The following is a 20,761-nucleotide window of genomic DNA, read 5'->3' as shown; positions in this document are numbered from 1 at the left end:
TCATTTTTAATTGTTTGGTTTATTGGAAACTGCGCAATTCTAAAAGAGTTGCATAACAATTAGAAAAATGAGGACATATGGGACAGCTGACATTTGTAGCGCCCCCTGTGGGTGGTGGTCCACATGCTAGCATACATGTAAAAGAGATGTCCTCACACTTGACAAAGTGGTCATTGCTTCTGTGTTTGTGTTAATGCATCTCATGTTGTTGCTGCTTTTCTTCAACAACAAGCAGTCAACTCTTAGCATTCACCTGACGTCTGCAGTAGCTTCCAGTCAGTCGTCAGCCGATATTTCAGCCTCTCCAGCGCCTCAATGTCCTCGGCTCCTGGAGCAGAAAGTGGCCCCGGAGAGGAGGCGGGGCTCCCAGAGAGGGAGGACGCTGTGGGCCCCACAAGAGCCTTCTCACCTTCCTGGTATGAGAGGAAATGTGAAAGGTGGTTGCATACTAGGAGGTGTTTATAGGATTTTGTATACAAAAGCCATGTCAGTCTAGTGCAGTAAGCCATGTTAGATAAAGGCCTCCTGAAACCCACTACTACTGACCACGCAGTCTGATAGTTTATATATCAATGATGAAATATTAACATTGCAACACATGACAATACGGCTGGTATAGTTTACTAAATTGCAATTTTAAATTTCGCGCCGAAGTATCATGCTAAAACGTCACGGTATGATGACGAGTGCGCGTGACGTCACGCATTGTAGAGGACATTTTGTTCCAGCACCGTTCACAGCTATAAGTCATCTGTTTTCATCGCATAATTCCACAGTATTCTGGACATCTGTGTTGCTGAATCTTTTGCAATTTGTTCCATGAATAATGGAGACGTCAAAGAAGAAAGCTGTAGGTGGGAAGCGGTCAATTGCGACCGCCTTTAGCAACACAAACACAGCCGGTGTTTCATTGTTTACATTCCCGAAAGATGACGGTGAAGCTTTACTATGGAACAGAGCGGTCAAGCGAAAACGGTTGGATTGGACCACACACACAAAGTACAGTGCATTATGCAGCGATCACTTTGAAAGATCGTCTTTCGAGGAGGGTCCCTTGCGAAGGGCAGAGATGGGCATCGCCACCACCCGTTGACTGGTGCTGAAGAAAGGTGCGGGGCCGACCTTCAGGTTGTACAGGTACGACCATATAATCTTACTAAAACACTAGTAACACAATAAGCAGATAAGAGATTTTCCAGAATTATCCAAGTAAATTTGTGTAATAACATCTGAATCGCTCCCACTGTATCATCATCATCATCAGCCGTTGTCAGTCCACTGCTGGACGAAAGCCTCAGCATGTTTCTGCCATAGTGAACGATCTCTAGCTGCTCCCTGCCACTGCACTGTTCCCCTGGAACTGCTGGGGACTGGGGGCCGTCTTCTTGGCTTACTTTTCATGCTGGTTATTAGCCTACACCTTCCACGCTGGCTTGGTGCGGGTTGGAAGGGGTATTTTATATCAGAGATCCTTCTCCGAGACTAATTGCCTTAGTGGGCTGTTGAACTTAGACTGTCCTGTTGGTTGTCCGCGCCCCATTTACCCAGTGACCCGCTCAGTTTTATGTCGCTGACCGCCCGCCAGTCACAAGAGAAGGTGCAAACGGTTCTTTGTGTGCATTTTATAGACGTTAGTTGGGACTCACTAACCCCACACACAACCTCCCATTTCATGCCTGGATGTAGTTTAACGTCATACCCAGGACCCACTGTATAGTCTTTTTTTTTTTTCTAGTCCTTCACCTTCACTTTCCTCCTCCACGAATCTTTCATCCTCGCTCAAATTAATGGGGAAATCGTCGCTTCTTCGGTCCGAATCGCTCTCGCTGCTGGTGGCCATGATTGTAAACAATGTTCAGATGTGAGGAGCTCCACAACCCGTGACGTCACGCGCACATCGTCTGCTACTTCCGGTACAGGCGAGGCTTTTTTATCAGCACCAAAAGTCTCAAACTTTATCGTCGATGTTCTCTACTAAATCCTTTCAGAAAGAATATGGCAATATCACGAAATGATCAAGTATGACACATAGAATGGACCTGCTATCCCCGTTTAAATAAGAAAATCTCATTTCAGTAGGACTCTAAGCAAACTGCAACATCCCCAGGAGGGAGTGTCTTCTTGCATGCTGACCTGGATGAGCACCAGCACGTGACCCCCAGCCAGGCCCTGCAGGAGACCTACAAGCTGCTGCCACTCGCTCTGGTCCATGTGGCTCCCTGGCACCCGGGTCAGCAGGACCAGGTCGGGGTCGTACTGGTAGCTGAGTGGCAGGAGGAGGCTGCAGGCGGCCTGCATCAAGCCCTTCTTCAGACACACCGGGATGTAATATTTGCACCTGGGCTTGTCTAGCGCCTCCTTGCTGAAGTGCACTGTAAGTGTTTTCCTAAAAGTGGAACATGTCTGCTCACTTCATCGCTTCATGAAATGATGAACCATCAATGATAGTCACCCATCTTCTGGTAGGCCAGGCAGGGCTTCAGTGTCTCCGACACACACTGCCAAAACTCTGCACAAGCATTTTTCAACCACTGTGAGTGTCAATCCAATAATTTAAAAAAATAAGAGTCCTTTTGTTTGTACGTACCGTTGTTTGGGAGTGTGCCCAAAGACATGCGCCATCGCCATGGAGACGTCACTCACCAAGGCCAAGCCATTTCTGATCTTCAATGAAAATGTGGAGGTCACACAGAAGGAAATTCCCCAAAAAGGCAGCAAGTAAAGCTTGCTAATGTTAGCTTTCGACTGACAGGCTAACTTATTTTTACACTTTGTGAAGTATATTTATATAGCGCTTTTCTCTAGTGACTCAAAGCGCTTTACATAGTGAAACCCAATATCTAAGTTACATCTAAACCAGTGTGGGTGGCACTGGGAGCACGTGGGTAAAGTGTCTGGCCCAAGGACACAACGGCAGTGACTAGGATGGCGGAAGTGGGAATCGAACCTGCAACCCTCAAGTTGCTGACACGGCTCGTGTAATGATTTTTGCTTAAAAAGTGTTTGTACAGTAAAGCAGTGGTTCTCAACCTTTTTTCAGTGATGTACCCCCTCTGAACATTTTTTTTATTCAAGTACCTCCTAATTAGAGCAAAGCATTTTTGGTTGAAAAAAACAGATAAGGAAGTAAAATACAGCACTATGTCATCAGTTTCTGATTTATTAAAGGCCTACTGAAACCCACTACTAGCGACCACGCAGTCTGATAGTTTATATATCAATGATGAAATCTTAACATTGCAACACATGCCAATACGGCCTTTTTAGTTTACTAAATTACAATTTTAAATTTCCCGCAGAGTTTCTTGTTGAAAACGTCGCGGAATGATGACAGGTTGTAACGACTATATTAGCCCAGCACCACTTATGTCTAAAAGTCGTCTCTTTTTAATCGCATAATTACACAGTATTCTGGACATCTGTGTTGCTGAATCTTTTGCAATTTGTTCAATTAATAATGGAGACGTCAAAGAAGAATGCTGTTGGTGGAAAGCGGTGGATTGCAGCTGCCTTTAGCACCGAGACGCAGCCGGTGTTTCTTTGTTTGTTGTGAAGCTTTAACACAGAGCGGTCAAGCGAACATGTTTCTCTACGTCGGCCAGCAAGTTTTTGGATGGGAAAATTGTGATATTAAGTCAGATCTTACCGGAGACTTCAGTGGATTATGGGACCTCCTCCTGTAGCTGTCAAAAAGGCATCTGTGATCTTTCAGAAAGATTGGCTTCTCTCTGAGACACTGGCGTTCACCGCAGCCATCCGACTTTCAGGTATGACTTTAGAATCTCACTAAAACACTATTAAAACAATAAGCAGATAAGGGATTTTCCAGAATTATCCTAGTAAATGTGTCTAATTACAACTGAAACGCTACCACTGCCCGGCCTCACTCTAACTTTCCTCATCCACGAATCTTTCATCCTCGCTGAAATTATTGGGGAAATCATCGCTTTCTCAGTCCGAATAGCTCTTGCTGCGGGAGGCTCACATTATAAACGATGTTCAGATGTGAGGAGCTCCACAACCCGTGACGTCACGCGCACATCATCTGCTACTTCCGGTACAGGCAAGGCTTTTTTATTAGCGACCAAAAGTTGCGAACTTTATTGTCAATGTTCTCGACTAAATCCTTTCAACAAAAATATGGCAATATGGGGAAATGATCAAGTAAGACACAGAATGGACCTGCTATCCCCGTTTAAATAAGAAAATCTCATTTCAGTAGCCCTTTAAAGTGTATAACAGTGCAAAATATTGCTAATTTTGTAGTGGTCTTTCTTGAACTAAAGATATAAAAATAACTAAAAACTTGTTGAAAAATAAATAAGTGATTCAATTATAAATAAAGATTTCTACACATAGAAGTAATCATCATCTTAAAGTGCCCTCTTTGGGGATTGTAACAGAGATCCATCTGGATTCATGAACTTAATTCTAGACATTTCTTCACAAAAAAGGACAGCGTGGCGCAGTGGGAGAGTGGCCGTGCGCAACCCGAGGGTCACTGGTTCAAATCCCACCTAGAACCAACCTCATCACGTCCGTTGTGTCCTGAGCAAGACAATTCACCCTTGCTCATGATGGGTGCTGGTTGGCGCCTTGCATGGCAGCTCCCTCCATCAGTGTGTGAATGGGTAAATGTGGAAGTAGTGTCAAAGCGCTTTGAGTATCTTGAAGGTAGAAAAGCGCTATACAAGTACAACCCATTTATTTATTTATTTATCAATATTTATGGAACATGTCCAGAAAAAATTGAGATGTCAACACTAAATATTGCATTGTTGCATTTCTTTTCACCATTTATGAACTTAAATTCATATATTGTTGAAGTATTATTCAATAAATATATTTATAAAGGATTTTTGAATTGTTGCTATTTTTAGAATATTAAAAAAAAAATCTCACGTACCCCTGGGCATACCTTCAAGTACCCCCAGGGGTACACGTACCCCCATTTGAGAACCACTGCAGTAAAGTACCATAAAGACAATGAAATGAGAATGTAGTTTCTGAAGGAAGGCTCAGGCTAAACTGGGAGCCGAAGCAGAATTTTATTTGGAGCGCCCTCCTCTCCCCAAACCATTTCAACATTTTTTCACACTTTTAATCTTTTAATTTTTAATCAAACGTGAATTGAATTTGATGCTTTTTTTGGACTAAAACAAATTCACGGGAAATAAAGTATTCAATAGTTACTTTTTTAGTGCAAAATAACCAATGTAACATTATTTATTGTTAGGCAGTTTCATTATTGTCCTCCCAGCGCACCAAAACAACACAGAACAGCAGTTTGAATTTGTCTACCTAAAGCAGTTCGTCTGCCAAACAGCAATGTGTTGTGACACTCTTTAACAGGATAATACTGCCATCTAGTGTACATGCATATGGTTAGAAAAACAAGGATGGAATATTTAACCCTCAACTCAACAATGTGTAAATAAATGAACACTGAAATTCAAGTATTTCTTATATATATATATATATATATATATATATGAAATAAAATAAATATATAGCTCAAATTAATTGAAAATCAAGTATTTCTTATATGTATATATATATATATATATGTATGTATAAGAAATACTTGGTAAATCTATGAATCTAGCGGTAAATATACTCCTCACCTCTTAACCACACCCCGCCCCACCCCCGACCACGCCCCCCCCACCTCCCGAAATCGGAGGTCTCAAGGTTGGAAAGTATGCTTGGATGGCAACATATGTTGTTCCAAAACCTGTATGTACCATTCAGCATTAATGGTGCCTTCGCAGATGTGTAAGTTACCCATGCCTTGGGCACTAATACACCCCCATACCGTCACAGATGCTGCCTTTTCAAATTTGCACCTACAACAGTCCTGATGGTTCTTTTCCGCTTTGGTCCTGAGGACACGACGTTCATCGTTTCCAAAAAACAATTTGAAATGTGGACTCGTCAGACCACAGAACACTTTGCATCAGTCCATCTTAGGTGAGCGCGGGCCCAGCCAAGCCGGCGGCGTTTCAGGATATTGAATGATAAATTTGTTTGGCTTTGCATAGTAGAGTTTTAACCTGCACTTACAGATGTAGCGACCAACTGTAGTTACTGACAGTGGTTTTATGAAGTGTTCCTGAGCCCAAGTGGTGATATCCTTTACACACTGATGTCGGTTTTTGATGCAGTACCGCCTGAGGGATCAAAAGTCCGTAATATCATTGCTTACGTGCAGTGATTTCTCCAGATTGTCTGAACTTTTTGATGATTTCACGGACAGTAGATGGTAAAATCCCTAAATTCCTTGCAACAGCTCGTTGAGAAATGTTTAAAAACTATTCGACAATTTGCTTACAAAGTAGTGACCCTCACCCCATCCTTGTTTGTGAATTACTTAGCATTTCATGGAAGCTTCTTTTATACCCAATCATGGCACCCACCTGTTCCCAATTAGCCTGCACACCTGTGGGATGTTCCACATAAGTGTTTGATGAGCATCCCTCAACTTTATCAGTATTTATTGTCACCTTTCCCAACTTCTTGCTGGCGTCAAATTCTATCTGTTTATCAGTTTGAACATCAAATATGTTGTCTTTGTAGCATATTCAACTGAATATGGGTTGAAAAGGATTTGCAAGTCATTGTATACCGTTTATATTTATATCTTACACAATTTCCCAACTAATATGGAAACGGGGTTCGTAGTTATTTTCCTGTATTTCTACACAATTTGTGACAGCAGGTTTAAATGAGGTAAATGATTGTACCTCATTCCTCTGCAGTCTCCCCACCAGTGCGGCAAGGCTGGACCACGTAGACACAGCCACATCTCTTCTTGGAGAGGGAGAGAGAAAATAATCAGTCACAACTGAACTGCAGTCAGTTGATGGGAAGAAGACTCATACTGTTCCCGGGGGATCCTGAAGCAGCCGAGGGGACAAAGCAGGTCCTCAGGGATCACTGCTGCGGTGCACAAGGCAGGAGGAAGGTGCCTGGCAGGCTGGGGCCACACTAAGTCAGCTTTACTAACTCTTGCCTCTCCATGTGCTTCGAGCTTAGTGCTCACATCTGAGGGGGGTCTTTGCACTAAGGAAGGGTGACAAACACAACAAACATCATTTCCTTATCTATTCAGCTGCATTCAGTCTTTCACTATTTGTCCCATATCTTCCAAGTGCTACCTGCATGTTGGAGGCAGGACCAGTACTTGCGATGAGCGGAGCGCACGCACTGAATGGACTCCAGGGCACTGAAACACAAGCCGTTTGAGTACACTGTGAGCGGTCCTTCTAATGGCGCTGTGACGCAACCTTTGACAGGGTCCTTGGAGGTCCGTGGGCCGGGGCGGAGGGTCGCCAAGCAGACTTTGAACAGTGAGACACACAGACTGGCTGAGTGAAGTCAGGTTGTATCCTCCCTAAATGAGAAAAATAACTGGATCTAATAAATACAAACCCCGTTTCCATATGAGTTGGGAAATTGTGTTAGATGTAAATATAAACGGAAAAAAAGGATTTGCAAATCCTTTTCAACCCATATTCAGTTGAATATGCTACAAAGACAACATATTTGATGTTCAAACTGATAAACTTTTTTTTTTTTTTGCAAATAATCATGAACTTTACAATTTGATGCCAGCAACATGTGACAAAGAAGTTGGGAAAGATGGCAATAAATACTGATAAAGTTGAGGAATGCTCATCAAACACTTATTTGGAACATCCCACAGGTGTGCAGGCTAATTGGGAACAGGTGGGTGCCATGATTGGGTATAAAAAGAACTTCCCAAAAATGCTCAGTCTTTCACAAGAAAGGATGGGGTGAGGTACACCTCTTTGTAAATAACTGCGTGAGCAAATAGTCAAACAGTTTAAGGACGTTTCTCAAAGTGCAATTGCAAGAAATTTAGGGATTTCAACATCTACGGTTCATATCATCAAAAGGTTCAGAGAATCTGGAGAAATCACTCCACGTAAGTGGCATGGCCGGAAACCAACATTGAATGACCGTGACCTTCAATCCCTCAGACGGCACTGTATCAAAAAGCGACATCAATCTCTAAAGGATATCACCACATGGGCTCAGGAACACTTCAGAAAACCACTGTCACTAAATACAGTTTGTCGCTACATCTGTAAGTGCAAGTTAAAGCTCTACTATTCAAAGCGAAAGCCATTTATCAACAACATCCAGAAACGCTGCCGGCTTCTCTGGGCCCGAGATCATCTAAGATAGACTGATGCAAAGTGGAAAAGTGTTCTGTGGTCTGACGAGTCCACATTTCAGATTGTTTTTGGAAATATTTGACATCGTGTCATCCAGACCAAAGGAGAAGCGAACCATTCAGACTGTTATAGGTGCAAAGTTCAAAAGCCAGCATCTGTGATGGTATGGGGGTGCGTTACTGCCCAAGGAATGGGTAACTTACACATCTGTGTAGGCACTATTAATCCTGAAAGGTACATACAGGTTTTGGCGCAACAAATGTTGTCATCCAAGCAACGTTATCATGGACGCCCCTGATTATTTCAGCAAGACAATGCCAAGCCACATTCAGCATGTGTTACAACAGCGTGGCTTCGTAAAAAAAGAGTGCGGGTACTTTCTTGGCCCGCCTGCAGTCCAGACCTGTCTGCCATCAAAAATGTGTGGCGCATTATGAAGCGTAAAATACGACAGCGGAGACCCCGGACTGTTGAACGACTGAAGCTCTACATAAAGCAAGAATAGGAAAGAATTCCACTTTCAAAGCTTCAACAATTAGTTTCCTCAGTTCCTAAACATTTATTGAGTGTTGTTAAAAGAAAATGTGATGTAACACCAGGGTTTCCCACACATTCATTTATTTGTGGCGGCCCGCCACAAAAGAATTATGTCCGCCACAAATAAAATAAATAAATAAAACTTTTTTCTTTTTTTGGGGGGCTTTTGACTCGCTCGACTGCTCATGAAAGCAATGGGACTCTGTCTGTGAAAGGAGCTTGTAGTTACATATTATATGAATATGTAAATATTCTATAAATATGTACATAAAGTGTTGTAATTATATTCCAACTCCGCGTTCTTCTTGGTCATCGCCACCGCCGCTGCCTCCCAACCCCCCACACCGCCCGACCACACCACCACAAATAGATGCCTGACCTGTGGGAAACACTGAACGCAGTGGTGAACATGCCCTTTCCCAACTACTTTGGCACATGTTGCAGCCATGAAATTCTAAGTTAATTATTATTTGCAAAAAAAAATTAAGTTTATGAGTTTTAACATCAAATATCTTGTGTTTGTAGTGCATTCAACTGGATATGGGTTGAAAATGATTTGCAAATCATTGTATTCCGTTTATATTTACATTTAACACAATTTCCCAACTCATATGGAAACAGGGTTTGTAGAAAGAGCTGTAAATAATATCTGACCTCCAAAACTGCACATAATTTCCCCCCAGCCAGGTTCATCAGCAGGTGAGTGAGGTGGGCGAAGATGTCCGGGGTGGCACACATTTCACCCTGTAAAATATTGAAGCTACAGTCAGAAATATAAGTGGACAGCAAGAACATGTTAAGTAAGCCAAACACTACACAATACTGTATGTACTATCATGTCATTAAAACATCCCACTGATGAAGAACTGCCTTGGTGCTCTCTCACAGCAGCCTCACAAACCTTGGACTTGTGTCCAGTCACTCCAAGTCTTTGGAGGGTCTCTGTCATCAGCTGACCAAAAACTGTTGACTTGTGTCCGTCACGACTCGAGGTACAAAGCGAAAGTTGGAGCAGGAAAGGCGTGAAGGTAAAGACATATTTTATTTTAACACTATACAGGAACAAACGAAAGGCGCTCTTTTAGCAGAGGTACAAAAACTTAACTATGAAACAAAACCATCGCAAAGGCAAAACTATGACCATAAAACAAAACACCTGCACAATGGCATGAATAACAAAAACGTACTTGGAAAGAGACAAGGGGCATGGATCATTGGCATGGATGTGGAGAGTGTGACAGAGGGTGATAGATGGTGATAATGCCAGGCTGACTACCTTGCAACTGTGGCTTAAATAATACTGTGGTGATTAGTGAAAACAGGTGTGTGACATGGGGACAAGGTGAAAACTAACGGGTTGCCATGGTGACAAAACAAACAAAAGTGCACAAAGAGTCCAAAAACAAAACCGAACATGACCAAAACAAAACATGATCACACAGACATGACAGTGTCCAGTCACTCCAAGTCTTTGGAGTAAAGATTTTAAGTTAATGCACATTTTAACTATCATTTTAATCACCTCTGTATCCTTTTTAGAATTTCACCCCTGTTCTTTTAATTGAATTGTTGTTCTACTTCACCTATGTTTTGTACAGCACTTTGTCATTTGATCTGTGAAAAGCACCTTATAAATAAAATGTACTCACTTTGAGTGCCTTTAAAAGAACATTGCTTGATTATTTTAGCAGCAAAGAAAAACACTAATGCAAACCCTGTTTCGAGATGAGTAGGGAAATTGTGTTGAATGTAAATATAAATGGAATACAATGATTTGCAAATCATTTTCAACCCATACTCAGTTGAATATGCTACAAAGACAACATATTTGATGTTCAAACTCATAATTATTATTTTTTTGAAAATAATCACTAACTTAAGAATTTGATGCCAGCAACACGTGACACAAAAGTTGAAAAAGATGGCAATATCAATCAATCAATCAATCAATGTTTACTTATATAGCCCAATAAGTACTGATAAAGTTGAGGAATGCACATCAAACACTTATTTGGAACATCCCACAGGTGTGCAGGCTAATTGGGAACAGGTGGGTGCTATGATTGGGTATAAAAACAGCTTCCCAAAAAATGCTCAGTCTTTCACAAGAAAGGATGGGGGGAGGTACACCCCTTTGTCCACAACTGCGTGAGAACTTAATCAAACAGTTTAAGAACAGCGTTTCTCAAAGTACAATTGCAAAAAATTTAGGGATTTCAACATCTACGGTCCATAATATCATCAAAAGGTTGAGAGAATCTGGAGAAATCACTCCACGTAAGCGGCATGGCCGGAAACCAACATTGAATGAACGTGAGCTTCGATCCCTCAGGCGGCACTGTATCAAAAACCGACATCAATCTCTAAAGGATATCACCACATGGGATCAGGAACACTTCAGAAAACCACTGTCACTAAATACAGTTTGTCGCTACATCTGTAAGTGCAAGTTAAAGATCTACTATGCAAAGCGAAAGCCATTTATCAACAACATCCAGAAACGCTGCTAGCTTCGCTGGGCCTAAGCTCATCTAAGATGGAGTGATGTAAAGTGGAAAAGTGTTCTGTGGTCTGACGAGTCCACATTTCAAATTATTTTTGGAAATATTCGACATCGTGTCATCCGGACCAAAGGGGAAGCGAACCATCCAGACTGTTATAGGTGCAAAATTCAAAAGCCAGCATCTGTGATGGTATGGGGGTGCTTTAGTACCCAAGGCATGGGTAACTTACACATCTGTAAAGGCACCATTAATGCTGAAAGGTACATACAAGTTTTGGAACAATATATGCTGCCATCTAAGCGCCGTCTTTTTCATGGACGCCCCTGCTTATTTCAGGAAGACAATGCCAAGCCACATTCAGCACGTGTTACAACAGCGTGGCTTCGTAAAAAAAGAGTGTGGGTACTTTCCTGGCCCGCCTGCAGTCCAGACCTGTCTCCCATTGAAAATGTGTGGCGCATTATGAAGCGTAAAATACGACAGCGGAGACCCCGGACTGTTGAACGACTGAAGCTCTACATAAAACAAGAATGGCAAATAATTCCACTTTCAAAGCTTCAACAATTAGTTTCCTCAGTTCCCAAACGTTTATTGAGTGTTGTTAAAAGAAAAGGTGATGTAACACAGTGGTGAACATGCCCTTTCCCAACTACTTTGGCACGTGTTGCAGCCAAATTCTAAGTTAATAATTATTTGCAAAAAAATAAAGTTTATGAGTTTGAACATGAAATATCTTGTCTTTGTAGTGCATTCAACTGAATATGGGTTGAAAAGGATTTGCAAATCGTTGTATTCCGTTTATATTTACATCTAACACAATTTCCCAACTCATATGGAAACGGGGTTTGTACAATATGCAAGGGAACATTCAGTACCTCTGGGTCGCCGATGGCGGAGTCAAAGCCTGCACACACCAACACCAGATCAGGGCAAAACTGTGAGGATAATTACAGTTCCAAGTTCAGCCAATGGGTTCCCTGGCATGTGTTACTAATTTAAGGTGAATTGTCCGGCTCACCTCGTAGGCGACCGGCAGGAGGACGTGACAGAACACGGCCAAGTAGTCGCTGTTCTGCATTCCAATCTGGAAACAAGAAGTAAGAAATAAAGTCAGACATAGTCAGCGTGTTGATAGTAAAATGTAGTGCTGCATCATTTTCAACAAGGACATAACTTTATTCCTCTTATGAACATTGTAGTGAAGTGAAGTGAATTATATTTATATAGCGCTTTTTCTCTAGTGACTCAAAGCGCTTTACATAGTGAAACCCAATTTTTACATTTAAACCAGTGTGGGTGGCACTGGGAAGCAGGTGGGTAAAGTGTCTTGCCCAAGGCAGTGACTAGGATGGCTGAAGCGGGGATTGAACCTGCAACCCTCAAGTTGCTGGCACGGCCGCTCTACCAACCGAGCTATAGTGTGTCATATACCTACAATACAGGTTGCTGGAAGTCAAATAAGGGAGGTCAAGTTTCCGACCATGCCGCTTACGTGGAGTGATTTTATCCAGATTCTCTGAAACTTTTGATGATATTATGGACCGTAGATGTTGAAATCCCTAAATTTCTTGCAATTGCACTTTGAGAAACGTTGTTCTTAAACTGTTTGACTATTTGCTCACGCAGTTGTGGAAAAAAGGGGTGTACCTCACCCCATCCTTTCTTGTGAAAGACTGAGCCATTTTTGGGAAGATGTTTTTATACCCAATCATGGCGCCCTCCTGTTCCCAATTAGCCTGCACACCTGTGGGATGTTCCAAATAAGTGTTTGATGAGCATTCCTCAACTTTATCAGTATTTATTGCCACTCTTCCCAACTTTTTTGTCACGTGTTGCTGGCATCAAAATCTAAAGTTGATGATTATTTGCAACAAAAAAAAAGTTTATCAGTTTGAACATCAAATATGTTGTCTTTGTAGCACTGAATATGGGTTGAAAATGATTTGCAAATCATTGTATTCCGTTTATATTTACATCTAACACAATTCCCCAACTCATATGGTAACAGTGTTTATAACTAGAAATGAAACAAAATATCATCATAAAAATTGAGATATTGCATTTTGCATCAGGCGTATAAAAAAAAGCCTGTCTGCAAGTTTGGTACCTGATTGAGCCTATTTCTCATTGCTTTCATGAATACAAAAGAGTGACAGTCACTAACCTTGTTCCATGGCACATTTATAGTGAAGCCAGCACCTTTGTCCTTGCCCACACAGTCATAGTCTGAGTCTCTGAGTTTAGGCCAGAATTCCTGGTGCTCATAGCGATGCCAAGAGAAGTAGAGCACACTGGAGAGAGAGTGGAAACATGCATTACAGCTCATAAGCTCACTTCCTGAGGGTACTGAGGAAGAACAGACTGGAGAGACAGCTGATGATGACTTTCTATCGCTCGGCTGTATAACAGTGTGGTACGCCAGCTGCACTGAAGCAGACAAACAGGCGATTCAGAGGGTCATGAAGTCTGCACAAAAAATCATCGACTGTACCCAGCCTTTACACAACTCCCGTTGCCTTAAGAAAGCAAAAAACATCACCAAAGACAGCACACACCCTGGCTTCCACCTGTTCGACCTGCTACCATCAGGCAGACGCTACAGGTGCATCAGAGCCAGAACAATCAGGCTCAGAGACAGCTTCTTTCCCAGAGCTGTCACCATGTTGAACTGTAACTTATAATAATAATAATTCACCCCTATACAATATCCTACTGTGCAATACTACCCTTCGAGTGCAATACGTCTGACACTGATTGTTATTTATTACTTCGGTACTCTTGTCTTGTTCTGTGTATTGTACAGTATTTTGTATTTCTATAGTGTTTTGTATATTGTACAGGATTGCTTATTATTTTTATTGGATAGTAGTCTGTTTATTTCAATTGTTAGTTGTGTTATTTATTTTCCCCCATATTTGTTCCCACTACCGCACCCTGAAGGCCTACTGAAACCCACTACTACCCACCACGCAGTCTGATAGTTTATATATCAATGATGAAATCTTAACATTGCAACACATGCCAATACGGCCGGTTTAGTTTACTAAATTGCAATTTTAAATTTCCCGCGAGGTATCTTGTTGAAAACGTCGCGGAATGATGACGTTTGCTTGTGACGTTATTGGTTGGAGCGGACATTTTAGCCCAGCACCACTTACGGCTAAAAGTTGTCTGCTTTAATCGCATAATTACACAGTATTTTGGACATCTTTGTTGCTGAATCTTTTGCAATTTGTTCAATTAATAATGGAGACTATAAAGAAGAATGCTATTGGTGGAAAGCGGTGGATTGCAGCTGCCAAAACACAGCCGGTGTTTCTTTGTTTTTTGTGAAACTTTAATATGGAACAGAGCGGTCAAGCGGACATGTTTCTCTACCACATGTCAACCAGCAAGTTTTTGGATGAGAAAATTGTGATATTAAGTCGGCCCTTACCGGAGACTTGAGCGGAGTTCGCGTCCTCCTGCAGCAGCTGTCAAAAAGGCAGCTGTGACTTTCTTGGCACCTCCATATGGCTTCCCTCAGAGACCCTGGCGGTCACCGCAGCCCTCCGACTTACAGGTATGACTTTATAATCTCACTAAAACACTAGTAACACAATAAGTAGATAAGGGATTTTCCAGAATTATACTGTAAATGTGTCTAATAACATCTGAATCGCTCCCACTGCCGTCACCTTTTTTTTTTTTTTTTTCCTAGTGCTTCACTCTATCTTTCCTCATCCACGAATCTTTCATCCTCGCTCAAATTAATGGGGAAATCGTCACTTTCTCGGTCCGAATCGCTCTTGCTGCTGGTGGCTATGATTATAAACAATGTGAGGATGTGAGGAGCTCCACAACCCGTGACGTCACGCGCATATCGTCTGCTACTTCCGGTACAGGCAAGGCTTTTTTTATAAGCGACCAAAAGTTGCGAACTTTATCGTCGATGTTCTCTACTAAATCCTTTCAGAAAAAATATGGCAGTATCGCGAAATGATCAAGTATAACACATAGAATGGACCTGCTATCCCCGTTTAAATAAGAAAATCTAATTTCAGTAGGCCTTTAAATTGGAGTCTTTAATCTCGTTATATGCAGATATAATGACAATAAAGTCCATTCTATTCTTCTATTCTATTCTATAAAACAATACAAACAATCATGTACATACCTTGGATCGTCCTCAAAGGCATATTGCACCCCTTGACCATGATGTATGTCCCAGTCGACTATTAGCACTCTGCAAAAGAAACAAAGGCGTGAGAAATATCCAACGTACAAGTAAAAAAAAAACCTCTTATTACCTTTGAACAGCATATTTTTGCTGGGCGTACTTGGCTGCTATGGCCACATTGTTGAAGACACAGAATCCACTGGCAGCACTGCGCATGCTGTGATGTCCTGGGGGTCTGGTGACAAAGAGAGAGTAGTAATAGTCGTAGTACTAGTAGTAATCCCTGACTTTCAACAGTAAAAATACATGTACCATGATTTCCTCACCTGACCAAAGCCATTCCATTTCTCACTTTCCCGGTCATAACGGCATCTACCAGTTGCAATGCGGCGCCCACAGCCAATTTGGCACAGTGATAGATGTTCTAGAGCACAAAGTTGCTTGACTCTCTGGAAGAAAACTTTGAATAAGAAAATGATACCGTAACACTAACGGGGTGAAAGTACACGTCCCCGTAATTTAGGGTGAACTCCTTCAGGTCGTCTAGTGTCATGTAGGGGGTCTTCTTCACTGCCTCCAGGTACTCCTTGCTGCAAGTCAAATAACTTCACCATTATACTTCCATGTACTCTAGTAAGTACAGGAAGCGTTTGGGACGTTGGCCCACCTGTGCACTAATAGAATGTCATCATCCGAGGCCTCTCGGACAGGCGTAGGAACACATCGAGCAGCCAGGCCGGTCCTGACCAAGGCTTCGTGACTCACTGTCAGACGCTCGGGGGTCTCGATCACACAGGCTGGACTGGAGGTACATGTTTACATTCAAGAGATCAGTCAAAACAATCATTCACTAGCAGTACTCTATAACAACAACAAATATACAAACCCCGTTTCCATATGAGTTTGGAAATTGTGTTAGATGTAAATATAAACGGAATACAATGATATGCAAATCCTTTTCAACCCATATTCAGTTGAAAATGCTACAAAGACAACATATTTGATGTTAAAACTGATAAACATTTTTTTTTTTGCAAATAATCATCAACTTTAGAATTTGATGCCAGCAACACGTGACAAAATACTGATTAAGTTGAGGAAGGCTCATCAAACACTTATTTGGAACATCCCACAGGTGTGCAGGGAACAGGTGGGTGCCATGATTGGGTATGAAAGCAGCTTCCATGAAATGCTAAGTAATTCACAAACAAAGATGGGGCGAGGGTCACCAATTTGTAAGCAAATTGTCGAACAGTTTTAGAACAACATTTCTCAACGAGCTATTGCAAGGGATTTAGGGGTTTACCATCTACGGTCCGTAAAATCATCAAAAGGTTCGGAGAATCTGGAGAAATCACTGCACGTCAGCGATGATATTACGGACCTTTGATCACTCAGGCGGTAGTGCATCAAAACCCGACATCAGTGTGTAAAGGATATCACCACATGGGCTCAGGAACACTTCATAAAACCACTTTCAGTAACTACAGTTGGTCGCTACATCTGTAAGTGCAAGTTAAAACTCTACTATGCAAAGCGAAAGCCATTTATCAAGAACACGCAGGAACGCCGCCGGTTTCGAAGTGCCCGAGCTCATCTAAGATTGACTTATGCAAAGTGGAAAAGTGTTCTGTGGTCTGACGAGTCCACATTTCAAATTATATTTGGAAACTGTGGACGTGGTGTCCTCCGGAACAAAGAGGAAAATCTCCATCCGGATTGTTATAGGCGCAAAGTTCAAAAGCCAGCATCTGTGATGGTATGGGGGTGTATTAGTGCCCAAGGCATGGGTAATTTACACATCTGTGAAGGCACTATTATGCTGAATTATCCATACAGGTTTTGGAGCAACATGTGCTGTCCTCCAAGCAACATTATCATGGACGCCCCTGCTTATTTCAGCAAAACAATGCCAAGCCACGTGTTACAACAGCGTGTCTTTGTAGTAAAACAGTGCGGGTACTTTCCTGGCCCACCTGCAGTACAGTCATGTCTGCCATCGAAAATGTGTGGCCCATTATGAAGCGTAAAATACGACAACAAGACCCCGGACTGTTAAACAACTTAAGCCATACATCAAGCTAGAATGGCAAATAATTCCACTTTCAAAGCTTCAACAATTAGTTTCCTTAGTTCCCAAACGTTTATATAGTATTGTTAAAAGAAAATGTGATGTAACACAGTGGTGAACATGCCCTTTCCCAACTACTTTGGCATGTGTGGCAGCCATGAAATTCTAAGTTAATTATTATTTGCAATACAAAATAAAGTTTAGGAGTTTGAACATCAAATATCTTGTCTTTGTAGTGCACTCAATTGAATATGGGTTAAAAAGGATTTGCAAATCATTGTATTCTGTTTATATTTACATCTAACACAATTTCCCAACTCATATGGAAACGGGGTTTGTAATATCATTTAGGGCTGGGCGATATATCGATATACACGATATATCGCGGATTTGTCTCTGTGCGATATAGAAAATGACTATATCGTGATATTGGAGTATACATTCTCACACAGTTGCTTTTAGCTGCGGGCATTATACTACAGCAGGGATCACCAACGTGGTGCCCGCGGGCACCAGGTAGCCCGTAAGGACCAGATGAGTCGCCCGCTGGCCTGTTCTAAAAATAGCTCAAATAGCAGCACTTACCAGTGAGCTGCCTCTATTTTTTTACATTTTATTTATTTACTAGCAAGCTGGTCTCGCTTTGCTCGACATTTTTAATTTTAAGAGAGACAAAACTCAAATAGAATTTGAAAATCCAAGAAAATATTTTTAAGACTTGGTCTTCACTTGTTTAAATAAATTCATTTATTTTTTTACTTTGCTTCTTATAACTTTCAGAAAGACAATTTTAGAGAAAAAATACAACCTTAAAAATGCTTTTAGGATTTTTTAAACACATATACCTTTTTACCTTTTAAATTCCTTCCTCTTCTTTCCTGACAATTTTTTGTTGTTGTTGTAAAGAATAATAAATACATTTTAATTTAATTCTTCATTTTAGCTTCAGTTTTTTCGACGAAGAATATTTGTGAAATCTTTCTTCAAACTTATGGTTAAAATTCAAAAAAATGATTCTGGCAAATCTAGAAAATCTTTAGAATCAAATTTAAATCTTATTTCAAAGTCTTTTGAACTTCTTTTAAAAATTTTGTACTAGAAAATCTAGAAAAAATAATGATTTGTCTTTGTTAGAAATATAGCTTGGTCCAATTTGTTATATATTCTAACACAATTTTAACCTAATTAAAACATGTCATCAAAATTCTAAAATTAATCTTAATCGGGAAAAAATACTAATGATGATCCATAAATTCTTTTTTTTAATTTTTTCAAATAGATTCAAATTAGCTAGTTTTTCTCTTCTTTTTTTCGGTTGAATTTTGAATTTTAAAGAGTCGAAATTGAAGATTAACTCTGTTTCAAAATTAAATGTTCCTTTTTTTCGTCTTTTCTCCTCTTTTAAACCGTTCAATTAAGTGTTTTTTTCATCATTTATTCTCTACAAAAAATCTTCCGTAAAAGGAAGATTTTTTATATCTAAAGTATTTTTTATATCTAAAGTACCATGTTTGATTAGCACTGGGGTGCCTAGCGTGGCAGTATTGTAAACAAACAGCGGTTCATTCAACACAACACAGCTAATACGACGGCAGTTTTTCCCGTCTGTTTTTGTGGGACTTTAGAAGCGAACTAGTTGCTTGTGGCGTCATTTGAGTAAAGGTTACTTCAAAATAGATTGGTAAAATTAGTGGAAGGAAGCTAAAGATTCGCTGCCAAAACATTCCCGCCAATCCTCGTCTTCCTGTTAGCTACATTCCCGCCCATTCTCTTCGTCCCTCGTCTTACTTACTCAAACCACAGCAGTTTGTAGCGAGTCATCTCTTCGTCGAACACTAAAGCTGTGCCCATTTTCTTCCTGCAGCCGGCGGTGAGAAGACTGCACGTTGGAATGAAGCAGCGGGAGAAAAGTCAGGCGTACAGCGCCTCCATCTGGACAGTAGTGGTAAGTAAATGTCATCTCCCTATGCCAGGGGTGTCCAAACTTTTTCCACTGAGGGCTAAACAAGGAAAACTTAAATGCCTACTGAAAGCCACTACTATCGACCACGCAGTGTGATAGTTTATATATCAATGATGAAATATTAACATTGCAACACATACCAATACGGCCTTTTTAGTTTACTAAATTGCAATTTTAAGTTTCCCGCGAAGTGTCGTGTTGAAAACGTCGCGGTATGATGACTCGTATGATGACGTCACCGGTTGTAGCGGACATTATTTTCCAGCCCGATCCAAGCTACAAGTAGTCTGCTTTAATCGCATAATCACACAATATTTTGGACATCTGTGTTGCTGAATCTTTTGCAATTTGTTCAATTAATAATGGAGAAGTCAAAGTAGCAAGATGGAGGTGGGAAGCTTTAGCCTTTAGCCACACAAACACACGGTATTTCCTTGTTTAAAATTCCCGGAGGTGAAGCTTTACTATGGTTTGGAGCTGTCACGATCCGCTAAGCCAGGAGTCGGGAACCTTTTTGGCTGAGCGAGCCATGAAAGCCAAAGATTTTAAAATGTATTTCCGTGAGAGCCATATAATATTTTTTAACACTGAATACAATTAAATGCATGCAATTATAATTAATAACAACATTTTTAGAGTACAATAAGTCTCTTATTATTTTTAATAACATTTTTATTCTGAAGCTAACCAATAATAAATTAAATACTTCTTACCAATAATGCGACTTCTTGAACAGGTGTGGTAGAAATGGATGGATGGATGGATTAAAATGAATGAGAATGATTTATATTTTGAACGTTGTTTTTAACACTGTGATTACCAGTAAAATTATTCATTACTTATCGTGTTAAGCAATGTCAGCTAAGATTTATCTGAGAGCCAGATGCAGTCATCAAAAGAGCCACATCTGGCTCTAGAGCCATAGGTTCCCTACCCCTGCGCTAAGCGGATTGTTTATTGTTTTGCCATTTATATGTCTTTGTTCATGTTTAGTTCTGGACTCTGCCGATTCCTTGTGTTTGAGCACTTCCCCGTTTGTTTAGTCACCATGGCAACGTAGTGTGCTCCTCCTCACGGGCTCCTGTCACACACCTGTTTTTGATTATTATTTGTGTATTCAAGCCCACCTGATTCCTCAGTTCGTCCTCGGCTCATTACTTGCTTTTCGCAACACGTCACGTTTTGTATCCTGTGTCCTCGATTATTTTGTGCTAAGTTCCGCCTTAGCTTCACGTGCGTGTGGCACGTCGTTTAATGTTTTCTGTTTCCTGTTACGTTTTAGCATTAGCTTTCCGTGCATTGGCACGCGCTTTGTTTTTCCCCATT

The 20,761-nt window shown here is 41.0% G+C and overlaps 1 protein-coding gene across 3 annotated transcripts; it reads right to left on the bottom strand.

Moving 5' to 3' along the window:
• On the bottom strand, positions 1-19,423 carry hdac10 (histone deacetylase 10). Of its 3 annotated transcripts, none has more exons than XM_061918062.1 (18): positions 19,265-19,423; positions 16,069-16,203; positions 15,895-15,991; positions 15,728-15,825; positions 15,532-15,636; positions 15,399-15,467; positions 13,407-13,533; positions 12,261-12,326; positions 12,118-12,177; positions 9,393-9,482; positions 7,287-7,393; positions 7,158-7,225; positions 6,882-7,062; positions 6,744-6,810; positions 2,588-2,664; positions 2,453-2,509; positions 2,134-2,386; positions 1-413 (listed from the first exon to the last, which is right to left on the bottom strand). In XM_061918062.1, the coding sequence occupies exons 1-18, from the start codon at positions 19,321-19,323 to the stop codon at positions 243-245; spliced, it is 1,887 nt and encodes a 628-aa protein (XP_061774046.1). In that variant the 5' UTR covers positions 19,324-19,423; the 3' UTR covers positions 1-242. The 3 variants fall into 3 exon arrangements, with proteins under 3 accessions (XP_061774046.1, XP_061774047.1, XP_061774048.1); XM_061918063.1 differs by having other exon boundaries at positions 6,744-6,807; XM_061918064.1 differs by lacking the exons at positions 6,744-6,810; positions 6,882-7,062; positions 7,158-7,225; positions 7,287-7,393.
• Between the last annotated feature and the right edge of the window lie 1,338 nt (positions 19,424-20,761).

This window comes from Nerophis ophidion, linkage group LG12 (genome assembly GCF_033978795.1).
Source record: "Nerophis ophidion isolate RoL-2023_Sa linkage group LG12, RoL_Noph_v1.0, whole genome shotgun sequence".
Taxonomy (NCBI): Eukaryota; Metazoa; Chordata; class Actinopteri; order Syngnathiformes; family Syngnathidae; genus Nerophis; species Nerophis ophidion.
Note: the sequence above shows the minus strand (reverse complement) of the source record. Positions and strands in the feature narration are given on the sequence as shown.